This window comes from Callorhinus ursinus, unplaced genomic scaffold (assembly GCF_003265705.2).
Source record: "Callorhinus ursinus isolate GAN/ISIS: 27379988/994484 unplaced genomic scaffold, GSC_fseal_2.0 scaffold6, whole genome shotgun sequence".
Classification (NCBI taxonomy): domain Eukaryota; kingdom Metazoa; phylum Chordata; class Mammalia; order Carnivora; family Otariidae; genus Callorhinus; species Callorhinus ursinus.
The window spans coordinates 68,318,766-68,339,116 of NW_027397068.1; the positions used below are offsets into that span (position 1 = coordinate 68,318,766).

Consider the following 20,351-nt stretch of genomic DNA (forward strand, 5'->3'; position numbering starts at 1 on the left):
TTGTATGGCACCACTGTTAGTATATTAAAACTTGTTTGTACTTTAGAAACATCCTTATTAAAGGTGGAGAATTACTATAATACCTGACATTTTTCTTTAAATGTTCTGTGTAAAGATTTTTAAGTAACATCCCACTTACGTTTTAATATTTAAATTTCACTGTGCATGGTATTTAATAATTTTAAGTTTTGTTCAATAAATATCTAATGTGTCTTGATTCTTCTGGCATACGAGTAGGTAATTAACTCTAGGCCAGCTAACTATAGCATTAGTAATGACAAATGTAGTTTCCTTTTATACCAGAATGATTTTTTGTGTTATTTTTCCTCTTTCTGTTTTAGTGATTCCAAATGATATTCCAAGTAGCCCTGCAATTTTAGGAGGACAGCCGCCAAATGTGACAAGCAATTCTGGAATTCTGGGAGTCCAAAGACCAAATGTATCGAGTAATTCTGACATTATTGGAATCCGGCCATCTAATGTTTCCAGTAGTTCTGGGATTATTGGAGCCCAGCCACCAAATATTCTAAATAACTCTGGAATTTTGGGACTACAGCCACCAACTGTGTCAAGTAGTTCTGGACTTTTGGGAGTACTCCCCCCAAATATCCCTAATAATTCCGGACTTATAGGAGTACAGCCACCAAATGTTCCAAATGCCGCTGGACTTTTGGGAACACAACCACCAGCTGGGCCTCAAAACTTACCCCCTTTAAATCTCTCTAGTCAAAGGATGCCCACAATGCCAATGTTAGACATTCGTCCAGGACTAATACCACAGACACCTGGACCAAGATTCCCTTTAATACAGCCTGGAATTCCACCCCAAAGGGGAATCCCTCCCCCATCGGTACTTGATTCAGCTCTTCATCCACCACCCCGTGGTCCTTTTCCTCCAGGAGATATTTTTAGTCAGCCAGAAAGACCTTTTCTAGTTCCTGGAAGACAAAGTGTAGACAATGTTACCAATCCAGAAAAAAGGATACCACTTGGGAATGATAACATTCAGCAGGAAGGAGATAGAGATTACCGGTTTCCTCCCGTTGAAGCCAGGGAAAGCATTAGTAGACCTCCCCCCGTGGATGTTAGGGATGTGGTTGGACGGCCTATAGATCCGAGAGAAGGTCCTGGAAGGCCTCCATTAGATGGTAGGGATCATTTTGGAAGACCTCCTGTCGATATTAGAGAGAATCTTGTGAGGCCAGGCATAGATCATCTTGGTCGAAGAGACCACTTTGGCTTTAATCCAGAGAAGCCCTGGGGGCATAGAGATTTTGATGAGAGAGAACATCGGGTTCTACCTGTCTATGGTGGTCCAAAAGGCTTACATGAAGAAAGAGGTAGATTTCGGTCTGGAAACTATCGATTTGATCCTAGAAGTGGTCCTTGGAACAGAGGATTTGGACAAGAAGTTCACAGAGATTTTGATGACCGCAGAAGACCCTGGGAGAGGCAAAGGGACAGGGATGACAGAGATTTTGATTTCTGCAGAGAAATTAATGGAAACCGCCTTGGACGAGATAGAATTCAAAACACCTGGGTCCCCCCTCCTCATCCTCGGGTTTTTGATTTTTTTGAAGGGGCCACTTCTCAACGAAAAGGTGATAACGTGCCTCAGGTTAATGGTGAAAATACCGAGAGACATGCCCAACCACCACCTTTACCAGTACAGAATGATCCTGAACTTTATGAAAAACTGACATCTTCAAGTGAAATAAACAAGGAGAAGAGTGACACAGTTGCTGATATAGAAAGTGAACCAGTGGTAGAAAGCACAGAAACTGAGGGGACATAATCATCACTCAGTAGGTAAAAGATACCTTTTGTAAAGTTGTCATCTCTCTGTAATAGATTAATGGCTGACTGGACCATAGTTGTTCACTTTTGTCTGCCAGAATTAAGTTAATCTGATGTTCATGTTCACCTTTCTCTTAAAATAATTGTACAACTGACTTGTATAGACATTGTTCTTAATATGAACATGGTAGGTAAACATTTTTTTATTTTTCTGATAAAATATAAATGTTGCCCCCAGATTCTTTTAACTTCAAGGAAACGAATAACAGCTTGTCAGAGACTTCCTATGGAAGAAAGAATTTTTTAGATACTACCATTAGGTTGGATATGGTAATAGATATATTTCAAAATAGCAAGTGATGGTATATCTTATCCATATCTTTAGGCTGCTGCAGAATTTTAAGGTAATAGACAAAGCTGTGATATTTTATGCAAAGACTGGCTCTAGATATTTGAGGAGCACAATACAGAGATTTTAAAAAGTGATTTTGTAAAATCTACACTATGGTCTCTGTTTCTCCAAAGTAAGTGTTTGTGATTTGTTCCTCATACTGCAGTGAGTAAAAAAGAAAAAAGAAAAAAAAGAAAACAACATAAATATTAAAGTACGTTTCAATGTTGGGTGAATTTTGTTTTTAGATGCCAATAAAACTTACTTGTTTGATAACAGTGTTCTAGGAATTGTATTTTTTTAATCTACAAATTCTTAAAACCCTGGATCATTAGCAGCATGTGCTTATTAGTTGCAGAAGTTTTTTATTACTCTTAACAACAATGAAGAACTGTGTGGTGGAAAAACATGTACTTTGATATAAAAATCATGCAGTCTCATTAGTATGTATGTAATATCTGTGTATATTTATTGTGTAAGTCATAATGTAGATTTTTCTGTTTCTCTGTATGTCTGTCTTCATGTACATACAGAGAAAAATAGCTGATAGTTTAGATAAAATATTCTTCAAAATCGGATAGAAAATTAGAGAAATTTGGCTAGTTGACAATGCTTATAGTCAAAACTCTTCTTAGCTTTTATGAAGGTAAAATAACTATTGTAAAGAAATGCATTGGCCGTTTGGCAATTCTGTTTTAATGTAGTTAGGCATGAAACCAGAGTTAGCATGGAGCCAAAATTCACATGAATGCTTGCATTGCTTTGTTTCACATTATATTTGCTATTCTGCATAGATAGTGCTAGTACTAAAGTACTTGTCACTTGCCTGAAGTGGATTTCTTAATTGCACAGAATGTATAGAGGTGTTGGTGGATTTAAAAACATTATATATATCAGGAACAAAGCATCCACCATGTGTTTTGTAGGCTGTGGGTAACACTTCAGATTAGCCTCCAAGGTAAAGTGAGTAGCAGAAAAATTGGGGATTAGTTTTCTATTTATTTATTTATTTTTGCTTTTAATTTTCATTTATTTGCTGTTTGTTTTTCCTTTGGGTTTTACATATATATATACATATATATCAAACCATTGGTTGTTTTTTTTTCATTCCTAATGAAGGCTTTTATTTGGTCCTATGAATAGACATTTTTGCTCCCTATGCATTCCCAACTATTCATCATTTGCTCTGTTTCTCTAAAATTCTTAAGCTATGTTTGTCAAGCCTGCCCAAAGTAACGATAGAACACACCAGGTATTTAAAATTGGATTGTTTTTGCTTACCTCTTGATGATCTGAAGAGCTATAAGAGCTTTATGGATGGTTCCTGGCCAAAAATTCAAGTCATTTCTTCTTCTAGGTTCTGAACAGAAATAGTACATTATTTGTTTTGTTACGTGAAGAAGTGGGTACTAGTGGAAACTGGGTGTTTATTTCTATAGTAATTCAGTCCAGTAATTGAATTGGTTTCAGTCTTTTCCTTAGGAAAACGGGAAAAACTGTGACATTGGTACAAAGTATTAATGTTCAGGAATGATTAGCCTTGTCCTTAAGGAACTTATATTGACTGGGATTTCAAACTACTTTAGTTGCATTTACCATTATTAAAATTAAGTGACATTCACTTGGATTAAGTAGCAATAAAAATGTAAGACTTTTTAGTGACCTTTGATCCCACGTTTTTTTTTTTTATCACTGTTGGGCCTTCATGTGCAAACTTGAAAACAAAATATATACAAGTATTGCACTGCTTTGAAGATTCTGGTGGTGAAAGTTAACCTAATCAGTTGTCAGTACGGTAGAATCGCATCTTGGGAGTGTGTGACACTCTGAAAATAGTTGAAAATAATTATGTGTACTTGTTCTCACTTTGTTCTTATTTGGTAATACAGTATTTAAGTGAAAGGATATTATTCATCCTCATACTGAATTTCCAAAGTTGATACTTATGTTCACCATTTTTTTAAATAATGGAGAGAAGTTAATTATCTTTAAGTTCGACCCAAGACCTATCATGTTTTGATGCTTTTGATCCCAGTACTGTCACTAGAATGCTAGCCATTAGAAATATGCAAGGAGTAACCTAACCACTTTAATAAAATTGTTCAAAGTGCTGCAGGCAGTATCTACTTTAGCCACCAAATCAATAATGTTTTGATTTGTGATATGTTAGAGAATGATATGACTCTCTGAGGTATTTGTAGACTACAGTTTTAGTAGATACTACTTTTTAAATTTTTTTTGTTTTTAAACATTTCATTAAACATTGGCTTCTATTTATAGCATAAATACATATAATGTACTTTGATCATTTATGTTGCAGTTAGAAATTTATTTTACAGCAAAGCAATCATTTGTAGCGTATTATAGATGGAATGCTAAATTTATTTCAATACATAGGATGGACAAATGCTTAGCATTGGAAAATGGAATAGTATAAAATTATCCACTTTAAACTCTGAAAATGACTGCATATAATATTTAATTGATAAAATTTGTTCATTATTTAAGCTCTTATATTATTAGAGTTTCTTTTGTCCTGATAATTTAGTTGCTTCATTAAATTTATTGGCCATTTTTACTCATATAAAAGATTATAGTTATGGAGCTACACATTTAAGGTTGTTTTGGGGGTGGGTCAGTTTTGTTACATTTGAAAAGAAAGTTACCTCTTTTAATTTGAAAAAGTATTTTTTTTTTATAAACGAACACCTTAGTTCATCAGATCTAAGGTGCCATTGATTGTGAGAACCATTCAGGAATAAAAAATGTTTCCAACATGACATGCCAGTGATTATAAGACCCATCCTAATTCAGAAATGTCAAAATGTAAAGTGTCTTAGAATCAAAGAAATATGGCATTCATTATGAATTTTATATATATAATCCCTTATTCATTAAGTCATTTAAAGAACATTTTGATGATGTTTTTTGTCATTGTATATATTTTAGATGGGCACAACTTTAAAGAAAAAGAAAATTTTAATATTCAATTAAAAATAATTTTGTTATACCTTATGTGCCTTTATTATCATTACTTTATCGGGTGCTATGTTAATAAAATATCTTAAGGGCTTTTAACTCTTTCAGAGAAAGAAAACATTAACATTTTTCTCTTTAAATATTTTACATAATGTAGAAGAGGAGAAGCAAGTACCTTTATATTCATTTTTAAGATAGGTAAAATTAAAAACTAAATATTTGTAAATAGCCATAAATACTGCAGTGTGGCAGAGAATTATAAATGTTTCCTTAATTGAGGATGTTGTGGTTTTATATAAAACATCTTTTAAACTGTAAGTTTTAGGCACTAAAATTTTTGTTTTCCGCTTCTGAAGAAAAAAAGATGACTACTTTTTAATGGGAGATTTAAAAACAAGATACCTTGGTTTAGCCAAACTTTCTGGAACTAGAATTCAAAATTAATGGCCCAGATTGTTTTCTTGAGGGGGGTGGTTACTTTTAAGTAGGAGCATACATATTGAAAGCAATCTGAAATACACCCCGTCTATGATTCTCAGCCAAGAAATGTATAACAGAATCACCTGCTGGATCTATTTGAAAATATCAGGAGGTAGAGGGATGTCACCACAGACTGACTAATACAGAATTCCCTGGGGAGATACATATTTTTATACACATGTGCACACAAACACACACACACACCCCTCCCTGGGTGTATTATTTACTTTTTAGATTCCCACATATCACCACTTCAGATAATTTAAAACATGTAAATAGTTAATATACTGTGCACTTGAGATTCTTTAAAAAATTCCTTAAGTAAAATACTTTGGTGATCTAAAAATTATTTTGAGTGTTTCAATAAAGTGTATAATTTGTGGCAGTTGGTGTTGGAGTATGAATAAAAACAGGGAAGTCATTATCACAGATATTTTAAACTCATTAAAGCATTAAGCATTAATCTAAAAATGAAAGCAAAGTGATGGAAAGAAGCATATGAGATGGTTTTATAGGAAGTAATTTTGACTCAAGTGAAACTTCGTCATAGGATACCTCAAAGAAAAATTTACTCGATACCATGGAATTAAATGCTTTGATTATAGAAAGAGCCCTTTTGGGACAAAATTACGAGCATTAAATTTATCAAGGACTGGTAATGTTACTAGTAGGACTACTTAGATGTGGGTTGCACATCAAAAACTAATGCAGATCAGTGGCTTATTTTGCATGAGCTTTGCTCAGACATTTTTCTTCCCCTCTACTTAATTCTCCCCTCTTTCAGGGTGGTCATTTCATTCTGTATGTATACTTAGAAATACTTGGCCTTGTTCTAGTCGCGATATAGAACGAATATTCTAAGTAATTTGGAAACTATATAGAGTAGGTCAAGGGATAGAATTGCGCTAACGGGCTAACTTTATATTGTAGAAGTATTAGGTGCTTTGGATAGTAGGATGATCTATAGTGACGGAAGCAGAGGGAGCTCTTATGCACAGAGCTCACTAGATGGTGGAACTTGGGACTTTGAACCAAGAATTAATGAGAACTAGATGAGTTTAATGAGTCTGTTACATTTGTGTGGCAATGGCAGAATGTAGCACTTGGTTGACCTGTGGTGTTTGTTCCTCTCTAACCTCCATGGGCAGCTATCACTATTTTGTCTTATTTTTCTGCCTTTCTCAGAGTTCTCAAATTCTTCTCATCATAGCACTCTAGCCTCCTTTTTGACCCTTCATTTCAGGCAAGGACTATCAATTGGACAGAACTATGGTGAAAACAATTTGCTGCCCCTTGGCTTAGTGATTTCTAAGGTCATTTCTAGCATTTAAATACATTGAGTCTATGAAATAAATTTTCTCTTCTGTAAAAAACCAGTTGAGGAAGCAGGAAGAACAAAGGGAAAGACTAACAACATTGGAACTTTTAAAGACCAGTTTTCATTACATTAGGTTTTCAAAACTGTCTTTTAACATTTGCTAGATATATGTCTACACAAGTTACTGTATTTCTAAGCATCATTTCTTAACTAATCTGCAGGGTTATACTTTTTTAAATTATTGATAATATTAGCTAATATTTAATGACATGAACTATGTGACAAGAACTGGGATAATTTTATTACCTATATAAGCCTCATGACAGTCTTGTAGTATTAATATTTTAATATCTATTTTACTAACGAGAAACCTGTCACAGATTTAAGCCATTTCCCAAGGTCACACAACTTGTAAATATTTGAGCAAAGATTGAAACCCAAGTTTGTTACTTTCAGAAATTAGTGTGTACCACCTTCTAAAGTGCCAGACGTACATGGCAGAGGCTCACAAACTATTAGTTCCTCTTCTGTTTAAAAGGCAAATAAATTTGTGCAGAAAAACATAAACTTGAACCACCAATCAGTCTTATCCTTGTAGGGTAAGGCTGCATTTAAATTGAACTTGTGTTTTCACTATTACAAGTATATGTGGGACTATCTTCTTTTCCTATAGCTAAACAATTACTTCAGCTTCATTTTCTTAGATTCTGTTTTCAGGATTTGGGTTTTTCTTAAGGGTATACCATGATACAATGTTAACTTTCTTAATAACATGCTATTTTGGAGGCAAGTTTGTGTTGCATTGATATTAAATAAGATTTCTTTTTGATTACAGCTTTCCCCACAAATAAAATATCAAAACCTATTTATTTTTTAACATGTTTTCATACATGTAAAGCAGAGCCAGTGATTGCTTGCAAATTTGTATTTTAGGTTGTGGCTTTGGCAGCTCCTTTCTAAAATTCAGCATTTATATACCGTATGTATAGTCCAAACTTAGTACTCAGTTCTTTTGTGTATAAAACTCCTATATTAGGAATATTCCATGGCTTGAATGAAGTTAAATATGTAAAATTGTCTTTACACATAGTAAGCATTCAGTGTTAGTCTTTATTCAAAGTAGTTTTAGGTTCTGGCTCTTGGTGGCAGTGGATAATTTGCAGTGATTTTACTTTACTTGAATATATAATCTGATTCTAGGATTTCTTTCTCTTCAAGTCTTCTGTTAATATCACTAAACTTAGGTTCATATAAGGTTTAATCCATAGCATGTTATGGTGCTGGCCTCTGATCACCTTTTCCAGAGTCTTTGGAAAGAGGACTCTAAACATTGTGGCCATATTACTGGCTAATTCACATGTCAGGGGAACATGCTTATTATATTTGTGAGTTATACTTCTATTTCTACTAATCTTGTCAAAGGTAATTATTTTGCTTATGTTATTATTACATGAAATAAAAAATTCCTGTATTTGAACAATGACTTTTTAATAACAGGAGTCTTGTGTTTATTACTGAACTTGGGTCAGTTTGCGTATTAATAAGAATATTAGTAAATCAGAAGACGTGTTGAATAAAATTAACCTTTGAAAGTATAAGGGGTAAACTATTGTTTAAGAATTGATATTTTTGTGGTAATTGAAATTACTTTGAACCTTTTTAAGAAGGAGAGGGTAGCATTTACCATATCAGGAAGTTCTGAAGAGCATGACGTCTTAGATATTGTGGTCATACCCAGGATAAGGATTTAGAGATTTCTAAGTAGTTAAACCATCAGAACTTAATTTAGGACAGTGCTTTTTATAAATTTAATGATATTTTAATTATAGTCCTCTGTTTTTATATTATTTTCTGAATTGTTAGCCAAATGACCACAGGTTACAATGCATTCTTATTACAGGGAGAGAAGAGCTTGGGGGTGGAGAGACTTAACATTTTTGACCTCTGTGTTGTGGACATTGTACATAATTTATGTTCAGAAATACACTGGTAGGGTTTGTTATTTCTCTCTCTCTCTCTCTCTTTTTTTTTTTTTTTTTTTTTTTTACAAATGAGGAAGCAAACCTCAAATCCATGGTTACACAGGTTTTATTTGCACAGGTGTTTGACCCCAGGTTTTGCTGACTTGACTTTAAAAGATGCTGTTTTGGAAAGGTAGATTTTAGTTCATGATCTGTGTAATTAGTTTCCTGCTGTAACATTACCAAAAATCAGGGGGCTTAGAACAGCAGAAACTTACTATCTCACAGTTCCAGAGGCTAGAAGTTCGAATCAAAGTGTGGCAAGAGCCATGCTGTCTCTCTGAAGGCTCTAGAGGAGAATCCTTCCTTTCCTCTTCCAAATTTCTGACAGTTCTCATCAGTCCTTGGTGTTTTTGACTTGTAGATGCATCACTTCAATCTCTGCCTCTGTCGTCAAGTGACCAGTGGTCTAACATCGTGTGTCTTCATCTCATCTCTCTGTGTATGTCTGTGTCTCAATTTTCCTCTTATAAGGACATCAGTTATATTGGACTGGGAACACATCCTACTTCAGTATGATGTCATCTTAACTAATTAATCTGCAGTGACCCTATTTCCAAATAAAGTCACATTCTGAGGTACTGGGATTTAGGACTTCAACATACATTTTTGGAGGACACAATTCATAACAACAACCTATGACTGAATTCTGTATTTAAGATTTAAGTAAATAGACCTTGAAAATTCTAGAATACACACAGTAGGAAAGGTAGTCGCATTTTAGAGTGACAAAACACATCTTTATAGAATTCCACTTTTAAATTACTTTGGTGGTTATAACAATCATATTTAAATCCCTAATACAAGTTTTGCAAGCCATTAAACACAGTAGCACTGCCTAGCGTTTTAGATGGATTTGTAATGCCTGTAAATTAAAAGTTAATTTCTTTAGTAATAATTGAACTAAAAGAATTTGCAAAGAAAATCCAGTACTACTAGTATTATATATATATATGATCTATTTACTGTGAATTATTCTTGCATTAAAGAAATTGACTTTAAAAAGTGGAGGTTTTTAAAAACTTTATTAAATACAGCCACCCTAAAAATTGCTGTGTGTCTTCCCATTTCATTTGTACTGTCTATATCTTTTAAGTAGTATTAACATTTTCTGCTTTGTCTACTCAGTAAGATTTTCCCTTAAGTGATATGATTATCACTTTGCCATTTCATTGGGTTTTTAGAAATTAGTTTTTTATTTGCCAAATGACCACTTCACTATTTTTATTTATCTAGTGTTAAAAACCTTAATACATTTCTCTTTTTTCATAGAATTAGCCAGCAGAATTTGTATTTGATCAAGTAAAAACAACTTTGTATTCACTGAAATCCAAGTTATATGAATATATAGGTCTTTACCAAATAGGTGTCTTAACAAAGGCCCCTATAACTTTAAGAAATTTGGACAATTCTCTTGATTTTTATTTGAAGAACACCAAAGCACTTAAAACACTGCCTGGCATTTCATATTACGTAGGTATTCACTGTTGTAATTGTTAGTAATGGCCAGTAGAGACTTTGGGACATGCAAATCAGCATTGTGTTAGTTATAAATAATCAAGGGACTATTTGTACAGATCTGAATGTTCAAAATGGGGGAGGAGAGGCTAGGACAGGGACTGGAGTTTTGTATGGTTTTGGAGCTTTACAGGGCTTCTTAGGCTTTTTTTTTTCTTTTTTAAACCTCCTCGACCTATGTTTGATGGATTAGGCTAGTGGCAAGCATCCTACTGACCCAGGTGGCTGGCCTGTCCTGGAGAGATGGCTGTGATCTAATTTCAGGAAGAACAATTAGAACACTTCCTACCTTTGGTTAATTGTTTATGTCCAGATAGTAATAATTTAGTGGTTAAAAATAATATTCCTGATTTTTTTTACTCGATAAAGTAGGAATTCAAGTTTTAAGAGTAGATTTTTTTTCCCATGGGACTTGAGAAAGGCTGACTTGGTTGAAATGAAAAATAGATCTACACTTCCCCCATGAATATATTCATGCTAAAAAATGTTGTTAATCACTGAAAATAAACTAAATACTTCCTTAAATTGTGTCTGACTCGATCCATTGTATGGGAAACCAGATTCAGAAAAACGATTTTCAAATTTGTTATTAGATCTCCCTATATGACAGAAAATTTGAAAAACATTTTATCCCAAAGTAAGTCTCAAAATTTTAGATCCAGGAGATTATCTATTTGGGGAGAGAAGTAGTTACTTAACTGTTGCCAATTCTGGAATCTCTAGTCACCTGTAATAGGCAGTTTAAGAAGATACAGTAAGGATCTTGGTTCCACTGGCAATCACAAAATGCCACAGTAACTACAGTAACTAGTTATCTGTTTCAGATGTGAAGCAGTAATTTTTTTTTAAATTAGAGTTTTATAAAAATAACAGACTCTTTAGGGGATAATATAAAATTTAATTTTTACCTTGATATAGAAAGCTAATTTTGGAATGGGGCAGTCCCTTAAAATGTCACAGCTCTAATATTTCTCTGCCACCTTGGCTATTTTATTTGTTGGACCAAAGCTATAGGTGTAGGACTTTACATGGAAGGATCTAAGTACATAATACACCTGCCCCCAAATTCACAATTCAGAGCCTTTCTTTTATTTAAGCTGTGTATTTCAACTTTTCTTCATAATATGACTTTTATACTCTGGGCAAGTAAAATCAGTAGTTCACATTTTAATGAGTGGTAGAGTAAGGTTGATTTCTAAATTAGTATTAGTTTTCAAAGGGTGAAAAAATGGCTCCCCTCACTCCAAAAGCATTTATATTTAATAGTAAAAGTAGGGAATCTGGAAATGGTCATGCATGAAGGAAAAATTTTGATGGAGGGTTCACCTGAGAAACTAGGGGGATAAAGGCACTAGCCTTTGATCTCATGAACCTCTAGCTAAGGGTTATAGATAAGGTTATGGCCTTGATTCTTTCTAAACCACTAAACATCAGATGGAAAGATTTTAAGAGTTACAGGAATAGTGTAACCAGAGCCTGAAAACAGTCGTGATATATAGGTTCAGAGAATTAAATGAGGCTGACACTTTGTGATTAGCCATTAAGTCCTTTGAGGTATAATTTTCTCAGTTTTACCAAAGGAATACTTTGCTACTTTTCCTTTCATTCTTGGCAGTTTAGATAGCTCTCCGTTTCTTTTTGTAGCTCTAAGTGTCTTTTTGTCTGATGGGGAAAAAAGTGATTATAGAACACTGGCTTGTTGGGTTTATCATCAAATATCTACTCAGGCACCTTAAACAGAAACTTGGGAAGGAGGTGGTTGAGCTGGGTTGATTTTTTTCTTGGTAAATATTTTTGTTGTTGTTCAGTGAGTAGTCTGACTTTATTTTTGTTTCTCTCTTGGCTGTTTACCTTTTTAATTTGACATTTCAAAGTTTCTAACCTAATACAGCTCATAATTGGAAACACATGTGCATATATGCACTCACATATTTGCACACACAAACACCACATACTCTCTCAGAGAACCTTCAGCAAATGTAGATTTTCTTTTGATCTTTTTGTGATGGCCCTTGACTATGCTCTCAGGAAATCAGACAATTTAAAACCAGTATCTTTTCTTTCTCTGCTTTGAGTCTCACATCTTCTTACCAAATTTGTATTTCTTTAGCAATTAGATCTTTAAAGCCTAATGTTTTCTCATCAGGGCCTACCTAGTCTTCATTAGAAATATGACTCCTTTAAATGCTCTAGTAACCAGAGACTAATACTAAGTGTATACTCCGTACTAAACATATTCTCAGAGAATGAGAACAAGCAACAGAGCCACCTATATATAGTTTTTAAAGCATTAATATTAGGGCACCTGGCTGGCTCGTCAGAAGAGCATGTAACTCTTGATCTTGGGGTTGTCAGTTTGAGCCCCATTGTTGGGTGTAGAGATTACTTACAAAAAAAAAAAAAAAGTACGATTTCTGACTAAAAAAAAAAGTACTAGCACTAAATCATTTTTGATTGATCTTCTGATTTATTATAGCCTAACAATACTCATTTACTATCCAGTGCTCTTAATGTCATCAGTATTATGGTTCATCTTGTGAATTTGCTTCAGCTGCTCTCTTGGACCAGTTGAGTCCAAAGCTGCCAAAATTCAGTTGAAGCTGAACAGTACTTGAGAGAGGTGCCAGAGGTGCGCAACAGTGGGGGCGTGTGGCCCTGTTGGCCTTTGACCAGATGCTTTATGTTTAAATTCAAACAGAGACCTTTCTTCTGTTTTTTCATTTTCCTTTATGGGCATACTCTTGGCGGTTCTAATTTATGAACCACTGTTCTGAACTTTTTATCCAATTGATAAATTCAAAGTACTTTATTTCATTGAGCCAAGAAGCCTAGGATTGGTTCATGGGAATCAAGATGGAATGTTTGGCTTATCCTGCATTAAGAGTACATACTCGAAATGCCAAGCAGTAGACTTCTTGGGATGATAATCAAAAAACAACCAGGAAGCCAGACATTTATCTGGTTTTGGAATTTAGCCCAGGAAAGAAGACCCCTCGGGTACTTCTGCTCAGACAGCCTAATGTACACCCTTGAGCGCTCTAGTAAATGAGAATTCGTAGCATTCCCAATGCCTCTGTGCCACCATAATTATTCCTACAGCCTTCTGCTTGCTAAGCATAATCTGGAATTTACTTCTGTAACAGAACTGCCAAAGGCCTAGCACCCTTGCTTCTAGCTTTCTCATATCTTTCTGATCTTACAGTTTTCATTCTGTAATTAAAAATCTTTGAAGCCATAGGAGAGGGACTCAACGTATTTTAGGATGCCTTTTTAACTGTAACTTGCACAATAGAAAGAACCTGGAGCCTAAGGAGAGTTAACATTGTAATACCCATCAGTAATGGAATTTGTTACCTCTTTGTGCTACAGTACTCTAGTTGTTTTTTATCTAGAGCAAGGTTAAAAAATGTAGAAGGTGTACCAACATTTCCCTCCCCCGGATAGACACATAGACTTTTACTACAACTATGACGGATACCATTAATTAAGCTATCCCACACTCTTTCTTGTTAAGTCCCAGGTTTTCTACATTTCTCCAGGCAGCTAGTTGTTAACATGTGAAACCTCTTCATCCTGGTCCTGAAGGATTTGACCATTTAAAATTGTATGCCTTTCTTAAGCAGTGATTCCAGTGTCTTCCACTCACTTGGCAGTATACAGTTTTTCACTACTTAAGGTGAGGTTTTGTGATGTTATTTTACATGAACACTGTAAGGATATTCTCCTGTCTTTGCCTTCACTGGCCCTGAGATGCAGTCTCATCTTGCATAAGTTAATAGTTTTATCCTGAATTCTTCAAGTATTTTTAAAACAAAAATAGGAGTACAGAATAAATTATTTCTTAGCTTTTAATTTTATAGATATCATAGTGCCTTAATTATATTTTGGCCTTATTTCAACTCTTTATAGGGAAAAGAATCCTCAGTGGAGATGTTAAATGGAATCATTCTATCCTTTGCCATTTGTTTTATGTTGACTTTAACCTTGTCAGTAAAGCTGTTTTCAGTTATTATTAGAAACATGCTAAGACATGACCTTTGAACCCAGTTAATTTTTGTTTCAGATATTAAAGTTTTATTTTTAAAAAAATTATAAGGAGACAGTTATTGAATTACATTAGAGGAGGAGGTTTTATAAGGAAACAGAAGTGAAAAGAACTCCGAGAATGGAATTGGGATTAGTATATTTGCATTATTTCCCAGAGAAAGTAAAGCTGTTGAGAGGCCGATACAAAGATTGTTTAAGAAAGGAGCAGGAATTCAGATTTCTTTCTGAAATGAAAAGGTGAAGTTTTATATCAAGCTTTCATGCTTATGTAATCCAAGTATGTTAGAATAAAATATTTTAAGATTATGGGTGATTGTGGAAATTAGTGCATATGGCCTTGTTGACTTTTTAATTTTGAGCACCCCAAAAATTGGATCCATTTTGTTTATACCAAGAAAAATAAAAGCAGTTTCAGAAATTTGTCCACTTTGGAACTTGACTGAACTCTGTCCTCTGAATTGATTGAAGTGTCTATTAATCTGATTTGCCTAATGTTAGGTTTGAAGTAATTTGGTTTAGTAATGTGCAACCATACATACATTAAGAGTTGTTTTTCTATGAGTAGCTTAAGATTTGAGCCAGATACTGAAATCCTTTGATGTGCTAACTATAATTGAATTATATTATGTCTAGACTGCTCTTTAACTACACTTAGGTTCTCTTTCTTAATTCTTACCCTTCTTAGCATGTTTCCAAAGCACATGGAATTTCTATTTCTTTTGAGAGGAATAGACATAATCTAACAGCCTTAGGGATAACCTTGATTGCTGTATGAACAAGTTTTCCTTAAGTAAATTCTTTTACTTGCTTGGTTGTAATCCTAGATACCATTTTGTAGTTAGGTTTTGGATAAAGGGCATGGTATTTTCCGAATATCCCCGCTATCAGAAATCATCATATCACAGGCCTCTAGTGTACAGATCAAATTGCAATTAGAGATATACTTGAATGGTGTTCACATTGGTCTTTAGAACATGGAATTTCAGCTTAATTTTTCATCCTTTGATCAGTCTATATAGCAGATCCAAAAGTGAACCCAACTTGAATTTTTTTTTCTTTGGAAGAGAATGGGTAACAGATCAAAAGCACTTATTCAATATTAACATCAACTTCACATGGTTGCAAAGCATAAAAGAGTTCTGTTTAGATAGTCATAGCAAGATTATAATTAACACTGTGGTTTCTCTCTAGTATGTTGAGGTTTATTTAGTACAGACTAGAATCTTTACCTATTATATCTGGGAGTATTGTTTTAACATATTTTAGTGTGAGATATTTGTGTTGAGATGCATTTGGTCTCTTGAGGAAGATCTTGCTTAATGCAAATCCAGTTCTGTTAACTACACATGAAGGTGCTTCAGTAAGTTTATGGATCCAGGAAAAAAAAAATTACTGGAGCAAGTTCCCTATTTTTTAAAGGATATTTTTAGGAGATTGTATTTTTTTTTTTGTAAGTGAGGGAGGGGGAGAGAGAACCTTAAATAGGCTCCACACCCAGCACAGAGCCCATTGCGGGGCTCAATCTCCTGACCCTGAGATCATGACCTGAGCCGAAATCAAGAGTTGGATGTTTAACTGACGGAGCCACCCAGGCACCCCATTAGGAGATTTAAAAATGAGATAAGTTTCTTTGCAGATCACTTTCCTTGGTAATGTTGACAAACATTGGAGGTATTATTGTACATCTGGTCCCTTGGTATGCGGGCAGCTGCTTAATCTGTATTGTGAACAAGTATACTTTGACATTTTTAGGAAATTACAAGGCTGTTAAAACATAAGCCAGATTTTCAAGTTGTGAAGACTGTATTTAGAAGATAAAATTTAAGTGAGATGGCTAGTTCCAATGTCTTCTGACCAGTCACTTCTGACAGTGTGCAGCAATGAAGCTTTTGGGACCCAGATATAAATACTAATTTTTTCTCTACACTGAGCATAAATATAATGTGGACTAATATCCAGAAGCATATGAAAATTAATATGACAGTTTTTCAAATGTGATGACTAATTTAAAATCCCTATTACTTTACTTTTGCGTCTTACAACAAAAATGTGTTGATTTTAATGGGTAGGATTTGGGACAAATACAGAAACTTTCCTACTAAAGACTTTACAAAATTATGATAAAATTGCATATCCAGGGGCACCTGGCTGGCTTAGTCTGTAGAGGATACAACTCTTGATCTTAGGGTTGCGGGCTCAAGATTCATATTGGGTGTAAAGATTACTTAAAATCTTTTTAAGAATTGCATATTTGGGGGTAAAAAAAGATAAATTTTTACCCCTAAATTTTTGCTCTGGCAAACAAGAAGATGGTTCTTTTAAGAGTCAGAACACTTTTTAAGCTGATCCAGTTCCTTAAATTGTTAAGGTATTTTAGTAAAGATCCTTTAGTGTAATCCTCAAGCTCAGATTCCTTTCTCGTACTATCTTCTGGAGAACTCATAAAGGGAAATACACTGCTTTTCAAGCCTGGGAGTATAGAAAATATTTCTTAGACAGTTTGCTTTCCCTGGTTATATGCCTCTCCCATTCTCCACAGAATCATCCCAAAACTTTTCCACTCCCCATGAAACATGCCTATTTCCCTTCAGCAGAGGACTGTCCTCTTTTCGTACAACTGGTGGATGGGAGCCACTTTGTTTCAGCCAGCCTTTCTAAGCTTACTTAAAATTACCTGGTCTCAGCCTCTAGACCATTCGTTCTCAATTTCCCCTCTTTTCCCCAGGAGATATTTAGCAAGATCTGGAGGATTTTTGGTTAACATAACTGGAATGGGGTTGGGAGTACTACTGGTAGCCAGTGAGTATTAGGAGCAGGGATGCTGTTAAACATCCTATAATGCCTGGGACCCCCCCGCCCATGACAGTTCTCTCCAAATGGCAGTAGTGCTGGGGCTGAGAAACCTTACTGTAATCTTAGGAGCAAGTGTTACTCCTTACCTCTTTTCTGTATTCCTAACCTTTCCCTCTTCACTTACCCCAAGTTTTCCTATTAATGTGCTCATCTCTTACACTTAAAAAAGTAAGTGTGCCCTTGACCTTTTGTTCTTTTCTAGTTGCTGGTCTCGTTATTCCTTTATAGAGAGATCTTTGGAAAGGGTGTCTAATTTGTCTCAATTTCTTTCTTTTTTTTTTTTTTTAAGTTTTATTTTATGAGAGAGAGCAAGCATGCACGTGTGGGGAGGGGAGGGGCAGAGGGAGAGAGAGAATCTCAAGCAGACTCCGCACTGAGCGTGGAGCCACACACGGGCTCGATCTCACGACCCTGAGATGATGACCTGAGCTGAAACCAAGAGTTGGATGTTTAACTGATGGAGCCACCCAGGCGCCCCATTTGTCTCAATTTCATCTTCTTTTCATTCCTCAGTGCACTGTAGTCTGCTTTTGACCTCACCAATCCACTGAAGTTGTTCTTTCTAAAGTCCTCACTGATGTGCTGGACTCTGATCTGTTTACTTTTTCCTGGTGTCCTACTGATCTCTACGCAAACCGCGTTTCAGCAGTTTGTTAGAATCTGCAGCTCCAGAGTGCGTCCCTGCTTGTTTTGCTGTTTCTTCTGTCTGAGGTGGGATCTTCTTCTTCTCCACTGTGCAGACTCCTATTTTCACGACTCAGGGCAAGAGCTGCATCTTTAACCTTTTCTGCTCTACCCTGGAAAAGTAGCCATTCTCTTCTCACTGCGTTATCTGTATTATAGTACTTTGTGGTTATGATGCAATTACTTGTTGACATGTTTGCTCTTCAGAGGCTGAGATCAGATCTTATATATGCTCCTGGTGAAGTGCCTGAATCAATACACACTTAGTAAAAATTTATTTATTTGAGAGACAGTACGTGCATGCGTGCCCATGGCAGGGGGAGGAGCAGAGGGAGAGAGAGAGAGAGAGAATCCCAAGCAGACTCCATGCTGAGCTCAGGGCCCACCTCGGGGCTCAGTCTCATGACCCTGAGATCATGACCTGAACCGAAACCAAGATTTGGTCACCCAACCAACTGCACCACTGAGGTGCCCCAAATTTTAAAACAAAATTTTTTTTTTTTTTTTTTTTTTTTTGAGAGAGAGCATGTGTGAGTGGGACCAGGGGAAGGGGCAGAGGGAGAGGGAGAAAGAAAATCTTAAGCAGGCTCCAAGCCCAGCACGGAGCCCGGTACAGGGCTTGAACTCTCAACCCTGAGATCAAGACCTGAGCTGAAACCAAGAGTCACATGCTTAACCAGCTGAGCCACCCAGGCACCCCAAGAATTTAAAAAAAATTTAAGGAGTAAATAAACGTTAAAAAGAAATCAGAAGAGTCCAGAAAGATCACTAGATCTGGAAAAATGTGTCCTTAGCAACACAAAGCCTTAGACTACACAGAGGTTCAGCATCATACTTGGAAGCTTGTTAGAAATTCAGAGTCTCAGGCTCCATCTCAGACCTACTGAATCCAGGTATGCATTTTTAAAAGCTCCTCTGGTAATTTGTAGGAATTACAAACTTTGAGAAACAGGGCTTCAGTTCATTTCTTTTTTCCCCAACAAATGGGGGTTTTCCATATGTTCAAATGGAATACATACAGTACTTTTGATGTTTGTAAAGATTAGAATAAGTACTTTATTTTTTTTTAAGGATTTTATTTATATGTCAGAAAGAGAGAGCTCAAACAGAGAAAGTAGCAGGCAGAGGGAGAAGCAGGCTCCCTGCTGAGCAAGGAGCCAGATGCAGGACTCGATCCCAGGACCCTGGGATCATGACCTGAGCCGAAGGCAGATGCTTAACCGACTGAACCACCCAGGCGTCCCAAATAAGTACTTTCATAATTATATTTCTCTTAAGACAGCAGTTAGCAGAAGCCCTATAGGATACTTATTTCTAACAAGGAAGGGGAGATCATTTTTTAACTAGAAGTGCTTTTTGGTATATTTAAGAGTTTTATTTGATACCACCTCTGATAATGTTTGTAACAAGAGCTTTGAGTGCATTTCTCATGTGAATATTATTTGTAGATTAAATTTCATTAAATCTTGGAATAGGTGCTATGAATTTGGATTAAGAAGATAAATGTGTGTAGACTTCTTTTAGTCCTTTCTGATTTGGAGGCAGAGGTCCTATTTACCAGGAGATACTGGCATTGTGCCTGTATGGAGTGAATATAATTTAATAAAGTATGAAGGCTTAAAAAAAAAGTCATTGAAAAATTAGATGTAAAAACTGGGAATTACCAAGGCTTTGTTATTTAAAAGTTACTACAAGCAGTATAACGTGGCTATGCTTTTAAGATGAACATATAATGGTGAATGCTGTTATATGGTATAACATTTGTGTATTAAATATAGGGTTTCAATTGTACTATTAAAACTTCTATAGCATAATTTCTAAAGATACAGGAAATTTGGGGGGTTTTTTTGGTTAATGGGTCTGGAAAAAATGACAGCTCAAAGTGAAATGTTTTGATCAGACATTTATTTAATGTTCCAAGTTTCTTGGCAAATTCTTTGAAACAGTTTAAAGAAGTTTTGTTTGTTTGTTTTTTAAATAGGTTCTATACCCAGTGTGGAACCCAACATGGGGCCTGAACTCATGACCCTGAGATCAAGACCTGAACTGAGAGCAAGAGTCAGATGCTTAACCAACCACGCCAGTCAGGCATCCCTATTTTTTTTTTTTTTAAGTAATCTCTACACACAACGTGGGACTCAAACTCACAACCCTGAGATCAGGAGTTGCATGATTTACTGCTTTACTGGCTGACCCAGCCAGGTGCCCCACAGAAGTTATTTTATTTTATTTTATTTTATTTTATTTTATTTTATTTTATTTT

General features: G+C 35.3%; 1 protein-coding gene across 9 annotated transcripts in view; it reads left to right on the forward strand.

The window, feature by feature from the left end:
• Nucleotides 1-20,351, forward strand: part of SCAF8 (SR-related CTD associated factor 8) — a 201,118-nt gene that overhangs the window by 79,322 nt on the left and 101,445 nt on the right. For 5 of the 9 annotated variants that reach the window (XM_025866373.2, XM_025866374.2, XM_073894141.1 and 2 more), the window contains one exon: nt 342-5,198. In XM_025866373.2, the coding sequence (XP_025722158.1) occupies nt 342-1,795 (1,454 nt within the window). In that variant the 3' untranslated portion in view covers nt 1,796-5,198. Of the gene's footprint in view, nt 1-341; nt 5,199-20,351 lie in introns of those variants that run through there. The other 4 variants (XR_003206827.2, XR_012378625.1, XR_003206825.2 and 1 more) reach the window with 1 other exon arrangement.